The sequence below is a fragment of the Sinocyclocheilus rhinocerous genome, unplaced genomic scaffold, assembly GCF_001515625.1.
Source record: "Sinocyclocheilus rhinocerous isolate Xijiao unplaced genomic scaffold, SAMN03320098_v1.1 scaffold541, whole genome shotgun sequence".
Classification (NCBI taxonomy): Eukaryota; Metazoa; Chordata; class Actinopteri; order Cypriniformes; family Cyprinidae; genus Sinocyclocheilus; species Sinocyclocheilus rhinocerous.
In genome coordinates, this window is record NW_015658519.1 from 3,143,748 (window position 1) to 3,155,177 (window position 11,430).

At 41.5% G+C, this 11,430-nt stretch overlaps 1 protein-coding gene across 2 annotated transcripts; it reads right to left on the bottom strand.

Moving 5' to 3' along the window:
• Positions 1–214: 214 nt before the first annotated feature.
• palmda (palmdelphin a) lies at positions 215–11,219 on the bottom strand. 2 transcript variants are annotated; one of them, XM_016531020.1, is made up of 8 exons: positions 11,098–11,219; positions 8,641–8,692; positions 8,435–8,515; positions 8,218–8,336; positions 7,322–7,436; positions 7,186–7,210; positions 6,958–7,074; positions 215–1,221 (listed from the first exon to the last, which is right to left on the bottom strand). In XM_016531020.1, the coding sequence occupies exons 2-8, from the start codon at positions 8,683–8,685 to the stop codon at positions 332–334; spliced, it is 1,392 nt and encodes a 463-aa protein (XP_016386506.1). In that variant the 5' UTR covers positions 8,686–8,692; positions 11,098–11,219; the 3' UTR covers positions 215–331. The 2 variants fall into 2 exon arrangements, with proteins under 2 accessions (XP_016386506.1, XP_016386505.1); XM_016531019.1 differs by lacking the exon at positions 11,098–11,219 and having other exon boundaries at positions 8,641–10,756.
• Between the last annotated feature and the right edge of the window lie 211 nt (positions 11,220–11,430).

Genomic DNA, 11,430 nt, shown 5'->3' on the forward strand with positions numbered 1-11,430 from the left:
TTTGAACAGTAGATGAACTTCAGCAGTGTTTTTTAGTTAACTTAATACTGTTTTTTTCCCAACAAAAATCGATTTGAGATGAAATGATAATTGCAGTACCGCCACTTGAAGACCCCTGCTCTAAAGCTACACATATACAACAATGTGTTTTTACACACATCGTCAGACAACATAAGCAAATGCCAACATGAATGATAGAAAGCAGTTCTGATAGAAGACACTGAAAAACTGAAAACCACAACGTAAGACAGCAGTGTCCAGCATGCAGAGCGAGAGAAGCCAGTCTGGTGAGAAGCTGCATCACAGAAGAGCTGATAGCGTGTTAGTGAAACTACATCAACACACAGCAGGGCTTGTGTCTCCTTTTGACCTTTTTAATCTTTGGGGTACCTGTAGTGGACGGGTCCTCCGTGCCGTCTCTTTTGCCCTTCCGTCCCGCAGAGCAGATAAAGGCATTGGAGTTTTGATGGGGGTTCAAGCTCTTGCTCGCTTCATCTTCACCGTCTCCAATGATCACCAGCTCTGCCTGAACCGAGCCCTCATAGCTCTGGCTGTCATCTTCGGCATTCTGGTATCCCATGAAGATCATGGTGACGGGCTCGTCCGATGACATGGCGTTCAGGACGCTGAGTTTGGAGTCCTCAGAGTAGGCCGAACACGGGCTGTGGTTTCTGATGTCACAATCCAAAAGTCGCATTCCCTGGTGGTTCTCTCTTTGGTTGTAATACTGTCCATGCGTGTGTCTTTCCCCTTTGTTTTGATAGTATTCGTCTGGTCTGTCACTGTAATTAGGCATTGGCAGGAGAGGAAGTCCATGACCCACGTTCTCTGGATAGCACACACCATCATTGTACACAAGCTTAGGCCATGCTAATAAGTCGACGCTATATGGATCTTGGTATCCGTTGGATTCGTGGCTCTCTCTGACTTTACTGGCCTCATGGGAGAGGTTGTAGGGAACCTGAACCTGATTGGACCTCTTCTTTTTCTCAGATGCCTGTCTCAGCAGCTGCTCGACCTCAACAGGACTGAGTTCATCCACTCCGTTCGCACCAGGCTGGTGGCCATCTGTACGCAGGGCGTAGACGGACTTCCGGCCATCGTCATAGACTTTGATGCCTTTCTGCTGGAGCTCTTGGGGAGAAATGGTGGAGGTGGAGAGGACGTGGCTTTCACCTGTGCGCAAGTCCTTCTGGACGTTAATTTCCATGGCGAACAAAGCTGTAAGAGACAAATGGATTGTGTGTAATATATTAGCATTACAGATTACAAACTACCCTATTTAAAATGTAATAAGTAGTGTAACTATCTGATTACATTTGATTACTTTTATACATTTCTAATGTTTTCAACTGTTAATCATTTTCAAACATTTAAAAGCACCTTAAAATAGGACTCAACACTGATTACTGTCAGACTTTCAAAATCCTTCATCACTTGAATTGAGATTATAATAATTTAATTTTAAAGTGCAGCCACCACAAAATCAGACTTTAGCACCTGTTTACTTTGAGCTATGATACTGTTTTTGAAATAAAATATTTGCATAGTTATGACAGGAAACACTGGCATCTAACATTGCCTTGGGGGAAAAAAATGTTAATCTTAAAAAATAAAGTATAAACATAAACCCAAATAGAAAATAAAACAGTTGAATAAGCATGTGTCCTCTGTCTAAACTCCTGAAACATTGGTGTCTCATATTTTTGAGCAGTCAATGCAATTTGGGAAAGAAATCAATTAAATCTGTATGTGGGTGTGTGTGTGTGAAAAAATTCAGATGTAACCTCCTCTCACAAATCAAGCCTCTGTGGCTCCCTCCGATCACCACCAGAGGGCACCGGCACCGGAGTACTAACTGTTCTTAAGGACTTCATTTCCCATCACCCCATGCCTGCGACTGATTACCTGCACACCTTGCATTATTATTGGATTTGTTCTCTTCTCTGTCTGCCGCCTGCCTCGACCCTTTGCATGGACTCAGGTTATGATTCTGCCTTGCCTACGTTGCCCTTGTATACTGTTGATTGAACTTTGCCTGTCTGTTTGTTAATAAAGCTGCACATGGATCCCAACGTCACTGAATCCTCATTACAGAAGACTTCGCCACCAGTCGATCCAGCAGTTTTCTATCACTTCACCACAGAAGTAACCGCCCAAGCGTCAGTACTGGCATCTCATCAACAACAGCTTAACCGACTTACCTCACTCACAGAGGAGCTGGTAACGACTCTGCGAGCTCTGCGGATACCACCACCCGAGGAGAGCTCTCCCCCGTTTAACCCACCTCCACACGCTCCGGCAACTGCTGCCGTCACCACCAGCCCTCGCTTGGCATTTCCAGAAAAGTTTGATGGATCACCCACGAAGTGTAAGGGGTTTCTGCTCCAATGCTCTATGTTCGTTAATCAACAGCCAATGCTATACCCCACGGACAGTAGTCGCATTGCCTTTGTTTGTGCGCTCCTAACTGGTAGGGCGCTGGATTGGGCCACCGCGGTGTGGAGTGAGGACCGCATCGTTTTCCCCTCATTTACCAGTTTCATTCAACGCTTCAAGGAGGTGTTCGAACACCCCGAGGGTGGCAAGGAGGTAGGCGAGCAGTTATTATCTCTCCGTCAAGGAAGAAGTTCAGCGGCTGACTACGCACTATCCTTCCGCACGCTCGCTGCTCAGACAGGGTGGTTGGATGATCCCCTCAAGCTCCTCTTCCGCAAGGGACTCAATGCTGACCTGCAGTCTGAATTGGCCTGCCGTGATGAGGGTAAATCTCTGGAACAATTCATTGAGCTGGCGATTCGCATTGATAACCTCATCCGCTCTCGACGACAACCTCGCCTCTCTTCGGCTCCCATGGTTATGACGCATCTACCACCTGAGACTGAAGCGATGCAGATCGGCTATACTCATCTCAGCGTGGAGGAGAGAGAGAGAGACGTGTTCGCCAGAACCTCTGTCTATACTGCGGTCTCTCTGGACCCCTGGCTCGAAAAGCATAACCCGTGTATTTCCTGGTCCAAGAAACAGATAACTCGGTGGTCTGAATCCTGCCGCCAACATTGTCTGAACCTGACTCCCCACGAGACAGAAAATAAGCCCATCACTCCACCCAAAATCCCCATGATAAAAGTACCACGATTTAATCGAGGCTTTCAGCAAAACTAAAGCGTCACAACTACCTCCCCATCGTTCAAGTGACTGTGCTATCAACCTTCTATCTGGTTCACATCCCCCCCAAAGGCCGAGTTTTTCCCCTGTCACAACCCGAGTCTGAAGCCATGAAATCATATATCGAGGAGGAATTAACTAAGGGCTTCATTCGACCATCCACCTCACCTGCTTCAGCCGGATTCTTCTTCGTTAAAAAGAAGGATGGAGGTCTTCGTCCTTGCATTGACTACCGTGGTCTTAATGAAATCACTGTCAAATTCCGTTACCCCCTACCACTAGTCCCAGCAGCCTTGGAACAACTGCGGACGGCCAAGTATTTCACCAAGCTGGACCTTCGCAGTGCTTACAATCTCATCCGTATCCGGGAAGGTGATGAATGGAAGACGGCCTTCTCCACTACATCTTCATTCGCGGTTTCAGCACAATTGCAGCACCCATGACATCTATGATCAAGAAGGGGAGACAGCGTCACGTCTGGACACCGGCCGCCAGCTCCGCATTTCAAGAACTTAAGGAGAGATTCACCACCGCTCCCATCCTGCATCATCCCGATCCTGAACAAGAGTTCATTGTGGAGGTGGATGCTTCCAGCACTGGCATCAGCGCTATTCTCTCTCAGCGACATGGTACTCCTCCTAAACTGTTTCCTTGTGCATTCTTCTCTCGCAGAAATACGATGTGGGCAATCGAGAACTCCTCGTTATGAAGGCAGCTTTTGAATCACAGAGGCCCAAGCCACCACCAGCCGAAAGCCCACCAAATCTCACTTACGTGCCGCGTGCTCTGCGTCAAAGAGTAATTCAATGGGTTCACTCGACTCCCAGTTCTGGTCATCCAGGTATCGCCGCCACTGTACAGCTACTCACCAATTGCTTCTGGTGGTCCACATTGCAGGCAGACACTATAGCATACATCCGGGACTGTTCCACATGTAATGTAGCCAAACCCTCTCACCAACTACCTGCTGGCCTCTTACAACCTCTACCCATTCCACAACGCCCCTGGTCACATATAGTCATAGACTTTATCACTGATCTACCCTTGTCCGGGAGTCATACCACGATCCTCACAGTTATTGACCGATTCTCAAAGACATGTCGCTTGATCCCTCTGCCCAAACTGCCCACTGCTCTTGAAACGGCTGAATCCTTATGCAATTACGTGTTCAGGTTCTATGGTCTTCCTGAGGACATAGTCTCCGATCGGGGGCCACAATTCACCTCCCGAGTCTGGTCGGCCTTCTGTCAAAAACTGAATATCAATGTCAGCCTCACCTCTGGTTATCACCCTCAGTCCAATGGCCAGGTGGAACGTTTGAATCAAGAGCTCACCCGCTTCCTCCGCTCCTACTGCCACCGAAATCAGGCGGACTGGAGTCGTTATCTGTTATGGGCCGAATATGCTCAGAACTCCCTACGCAAGCCAGCCACAGGCCTCACTCCTTTCCAATGTGTTCTGGGTTTCCAACCTCCCTTATTCCCATGGTCCGGGGAGCCCTCAGACTTACCTGCTGTTAACTCATGGCTCCAACGCAGCGAGGAGACCTGGAATGAGGCACATGTCCACCTTCAACGGGCCGTTCGGCGAACATATACTGTTGATTGAACTTTGCCTGTCTGTTTGTTAATAAAGCTGCACATGGATCCCAACGTCACTGAATCCTCATTACACCTCCTTTGTAATTGTTAACACTTTCATAAGTAATTGTAATTTAATTACACTTTTTTTTTCTCAGTAACAGTAACCGATTACAATTACATTTATTTTGTAATTAAATTACGTAATTTTGTTGTCATCCAAACCCGTTTGAATCTAAACGGTTTACTTAAAATACACCCAAAAAATTTTTCAATTTAACACCACATTTTCATGTTCAAGACTATATGCTTTTGGTTAATGGGCACATGACAAATGAATCTGTTTAGTTAGATTTCTTTTGATTTTTTTAAAACTACTTTACAAATTATATTAATTTTCCATTTTTATAATTTGAGTCATTATTGATTTTTATAATTGAATAGATTTTTTAAAATTAGCTTTAAAGGGTTAGTTCACCAAAAATGAAAATTAGCCTGTGTTTTACTCACTCTCAAGCCATCCTAGGTATATATGACTTTCTTCTTTCAGATGAATCCAGTCGGAGTTATATTAAAAATTGTCCTGGCACTTCTAAACTCTATCATTGCAGTGGGCGGGTGTTTCTGTTCAACAGTCCAAAACACATTAAATAAAGTGCGCGCATCCGTAATAAAACGTGCCTCACATGGCTCCGGGGGTTGAATAAAGGCCTCCTGTAGCGAATCCATGCGTTTTTGTAAGAAAAATATCCATATTTCAAACGTAATAAACACTTTTCTATCACTTCCGCTATCTGTCATACGCGGAAGCAGTTCCGGCGGTTGACGTAGGATGTATGCGTAGCGTGATTAGTGACGAGAACAAAACAAAATGCCGGTCATGAATTAGAAGCACAAAACGAGGATTTGTAAAAAAAAAAATGTCGGAGAGTTTCGATATAAGCCAAGAGGAGACTGGTTTTCCTTTGCTAAAGTAAGGAACTTTGCTTCCTTAAACTCGTGAGACTAGTATATCTCAGAGGCGTGAGCCATCCGCCGGAAAGCTTCCGCATACGACAGTCAGCAGAAGTGAGAGAAAAGTGTTTATTACGTTTTAAATATGGATATTTTTCTCACAAAAACGCATGGATTCGCTACAGGAGTCCTTCTTTACCCCCCCAGCCGTGTGAGGCACGTTTTATTATGATGCACACGCTTTATTTAATGTATTTTGGACTGTTTAAGAGAAACACCCAACCACTACAATAATAACGCTTGGAATAGCCAGGACAATTTTTAATATAACTCCGGTTGGATTTGTCTGAAAGAAGAAAGTCATATCAGAGGTGTAAAGTATTGGAGTAAATGTAATTAGTTACTGTACTTGAGTATCTTTTCGGGTACTTTGTAGTTGTACTGAGTATCAAAGATATTAGCAACTTTTACTCTTTACTTCACTACATTTTTGAATGAGTATCTGTACTCTTTACTTCACTACATTTGAAATGAGGGTTGCAGTTACACATTACATTTTGCATGCACCTAGCTTTTTCTAATTTTTTGAACCAGGCTGTAAACATGTTTTTTTTCTGCTGTAAAGTTGGGCATTTTAACATGGGGAGTCTATGGGATTGACTCCCTTTTGCTGCCAGCCTCTAGCGGCCAGTTGATGAATTACAGTTTAAGTCACTTCCTTGTTGGCATTACCAGAGAGAGCGGGAGGTTGCCGCTTGGTTTTGCCCTTACTCACCCAAACTTGTCAACAAGGCTACTTTATGTGAATGCGAGTTCCTTAGCAAGTATTTGTATTTTCACTGGCATGTGTCTTTGAATAGTGACTAGACATCTTTGAGCCTATATTTAGTATAAGTAAAATACTTAAGTACTGTTAAAATCAGATACTCTAAGACTTTTACTCAAGTTGTTTTGGAATTGGTGACTTGTAACGTGTAGTGGAGTAATAAAAAATAAAAAAAAGGTATCTGTACTTTTACTCAAGTATGGTTTTTATGTACTCTTTACACCTCTGAGTCATATACACCTAGGATGCCTCGAGGGTCAGTAAAACACAGGCTAATTTTCATTTTTGGGTGAACTAACCCTTTAAGCATCTAGTGAACTCCCAGGGATTTGTTAACCCCCGTTTGGGAAAGCCTGTATAAAATATTTATTTTGCTGTTCTACATTATATAAAATATTGAAAACAGTCTGTAGTCTTCTTTCAGTTTACCAGGTTTGGCTTGGTCGGTTTTTGCTTCAGTTTCCAGGTCTTGTTTCTTCCTCTGATTTATTAGGGTCATGCTGGGCTTTCGCATGTTTGGAATTGTTGAATGAATATAGATCGGTTCTGCAAAAAGAGTGAAAAGATTAATAAATATGGCAAAATGCATCACAACAATATGCTGGCAGTTTGTTTTATGGTCTGTACAGCATTGTGATGGAGTTTTACAGTATTTACCTGATGTGAAATCTGCATTCACTGCCTGTGGAGTTACAAACAGAATCACATCCTATTATAAAGTCTATATAGTTCATCAAAGTAAAAAGCAGTTTTTGATCATTTTAATTAATTAACCACATCAAAAACAGTGTACCTTAATGATGTCCTCTGGAGACTTTTCAATGGCTTTGAGCCTCTTTAGAATCAGCCCCTCATTTGTTGAGATGTTCATTTCCTCTCTCTCCAACGCTTCAATCTCTTTCTCTATCCTACAGAGAATTTGTTACAATAATTGTTTAAATAAGACTTTCTAAATATGCAGTCCTCAAGAGTTCTCCTTGCACACACACACACACACACACACACACATACAGATTGACCTCTATTCCCGGGTCAAGTCACACAAGAGTGCCATCCCTGACAAAGCACCTGTCACTTTGTTTGCACTTTTTGTTGCATAGACATGCTAGACCCAAGAAGCAATGAGTTGTTAAAAGGTTATGAAAGCAATATAAACAAATATTTAATAACATACATTTGAATTTACTCATACGACTGATGTTCAGTCAGAATCAGTCTGAATCATTTAACACACTCTCTAATAATGAAACCGACAGCAATATTTGTGCTAGGGTGCGACCTGCATGTAGCAGCCTTTCAAGGACACTGGAACAGCTTTTTTTAGCATCCTTCTCTGACTTCATTGCTACTACAAAGCAATGCAGTTACAAAGCATTGCACATCTCTTGCCTCATACTTCACTCGAATAGATTTCATTACAGCACCACAGGACAAATGATATTAGCTGAGAAACATCACACCAGCCCTGAAGTTCTTTGAGTTAAATACAAAAGAGATTGAACTCTTAACACAATGATCAGATTGAAAATGCATTCAGGAGATGTCAGTGCACCTGATTTGCTACGATAATCTCAATAAATTAACTGGCAGTCCTAAATAGCAAAATGGTTTAGATCACATAGTCACTGGCTTAAATATAGTGTAAATAATGCTACAATAAATAAATGTAACTTTATTCTTTCATCTTACCGATGTATGGTGCTCTTGAGGTGCTTAGTTTGTTGTGCATCTTCAAGAGCTTTTTGTGTTTCCTGTGCATTACTGCTGTTTATTCCATCCATGAGCCACAGATCTCTCATTGATCTTTTCTATGAAAGACATATAGAGATGCTTCAAATCCCAGACCATAACAATTCTGAAAAATGCTGATGAACAGGAAACTATACTTCTAACATCAAGAAGGTACCTTGACATGTTGAAGCTTTAGCTTCTCTCTGTCAATCTCAAGCCGTTTGTGGGCAATTTCTTCTTGGATTTTTTTCTTATTCTGTGGAAAAATGAACTTAAGAATTTATATAGAGACGTAGAACTAGCATAGCCATGTAAGTGGTTGCAGTACAGTTGTTGCAAATTCCAGAGCCTTGAAATAAGTAGACAATCCCATGTGGTTACCGTAATAGCTTGAAGGCGCTCCTTTAAGAGTTCTGCTTCTTCCATCCTGCCTCTGGACAATAAAAAAAGAAACATTTATCCTTTATATGACACTACAAAATCATCACTAATACTAGTAGGGCTGTATTTTGAGATCGGTCTAATGTCTCAAAGGGTTGTTGGGTGATATGTAGGTCAAACTCCATACAGTGACACTGATATTTGGCTACTTGATTTAATGTCCATTCATCACCACTTGCCTTCTGCTTTCTAAAAATCACTGCGGTTCCATGAATAGCAGCAGTGGTAAAACAGTCTCTGCAATGTCATAAATAATAAATATCATAAATAATCTGCCTGACAGGGTTTGGTTGCCCGTGTCTGAGTGGGTGACCCCTTGTAGACACTGCCGGGTTCCATAGACATCCAAGTAAGGCCTTAGGCTAGAACTTGCCCCTTGAAGTAGCTTCATGCTTCATTCACCCGATTTCCAGTTAAATATCTCTTACAATAGGCCAGATGTGACCTCCTGTGATTGTCACATCAGCTGTAATGCAGGAATATGAAACAATATTGTAAAGTTACAAGCAAAGCAATGAATGGATCAGTGCTTCCTACAAAATTCTTTATCAGCATGTATAATTTTAACTAGGTTCACTGCTGTTGCTTAAATTATCATTGACATGAATGGACATAATGCTGACTTGATTAAGTGAGTTTTTCTGACCTCATAAAGCTACAAAGGTTGTTTTTATATGTTGATTTTTGCAAGCAACCACAAAGACAACAACATTGAACGACATGCTGTCTTTGTTTTATTTTGCACTAGGGTCAAATATGGATTTTTTATTCGTTTTTGCCACGATTATGTAGATTTAGCAGTACAGGAAACACTGCAATGGATTATCATATAGAATACATTTTAATTCACCTCATCTACTTTTGATCTACTTACCTACTTCTACATTTAGGCATATCTTTGCTAAAGATACTTCAGTTTTAGGTTTTAAACCAATACAAGTACTTGTCTAGAAGACTAACACTGTCATGTTAAAGTGACAGCAGGGCCGGTGTCTGTGGGTCCCCAGGCTGCTTTTTCTCCCCAGGAAATGCGAGACCGACTCCAGACTTCCTGTCCCATGTTTCATACACAGACAGTATCCAGTGCTGACTCAACACAACCCTGCTCATCTGCTTTAGATATAATGCTGCTCACTGCCCGGTTTATTAACATACTAAAAAACTGTCCAGGATAGTTGCTTAGCATTTGCCTGTAGGTAATAAAATGAAATGTATATAAAATTACTTTCCAAAAACGTTTCCAGGAGAGACATAATTTATTTTGATCTCATTGATAATTTCAATTAATACCAAAGCATCACCTACAGATCTGTGGATGAGTTTGGTAAACCCTTATGCTCCAGAATTTCACTAGACTCAGGAACAATCCAAAAATAACAAGGCCGCCCAGGGGTACATTTCCTAATAAATCCGACACAGTGGCACACCAAACCATTGGGTCGCTTTTCTCCCTGACACAAAAACCCACAAAGTTTTCAGAAATTAATGCATATAAGGGCCAGAGAAAAAATGGCAAAACAAAAGTGAACGAATAAAATGAGGAATTAATTAGATTATTAATAAATACCCTATTTTTAAAAAAATTGACATGGTGAGGGCATGGTCTAAAACCCAGTAGAACTCACGCAAATTTAACCAGATTGCACTGCATTTTACTGTGTAACTAGAGTGAAAAGGGCACAAATTATTTTTTACAGATTAAGTTACATCTGACAGTTTTATAGAAACAGCACATATTCAAAGCAAATTGAACAAGCTGATTGGCAGATAAAATCTTATATGATAAGTTGTTTCTGGGGTTGAACACTACATGCTTTGCAAGCCTCTCCTGCACATGGCCAGTTTTCCTGTCAGTTTGATCCTAGAGGAAGTTTCTCTCTAATCTCCTCTAATCTGATCACCAGTCAGTTAAAATGTAAATCTCTTGTGGCATCTGCTCCCATAACAACATCCTGACTAGACAAACATCCAGGAATTGTACACTTATTATATTTGATTGCAGATATTGGACATCTTAAACTTTATGAAACGATGCAATATTTTATCCAAAATTCATCAATATATGAAAAATATATGTGTTCACGCTTCTAAAAACATAGAAAATGGGGCCTGAGTTGCAATTAAATTAGTTTTAAAATGTCACTGAATATTTTAATGACCAACTCTTTTTAATGACTTCTTAAAATAATAAGTGAAAGTTTAAACCCTCACTTTTCCCCAAACTAAATGTCACCCAATCCACAGATAGGTTTCCGAGACCATCGATTCACGTGCAAATGAACTCTACAAAACTTTAGACAAATCTTCAGCAGGTTATGGGATCAGTTAATTGACCTTCGCACTATGTTGTATTTGTATCTTCACTAAGCAAAGCAAAACGGCAGAAAACACACTTACCGGGCGGCTGAAGACGAACGGATATCCAGAAGGGTTTTGTGAGTTCACGCGCAGCCGTCAAGCGGCTCTCATTTAGGCGTGCGCAAGTGTTGTAGGCAAGACTGACAGGTTCCCTTGAGCCAATGAAATGTCAGTGAGCTTCAGTTATTCAGTCTCTATAGTCTCATCAGTGAATGACGACAGCCCACACCCTTTTAAGCTTGTGACAATTTATGCCTCTGTGTTTGTTATATGTGGAGATAGCATTTTCTTGGAAGAAAACACACCATAATAAAATGCTGAAAAATTATTTTTTAATTAATACACCTTCTAATTGTCTAACTGTCCAAATAC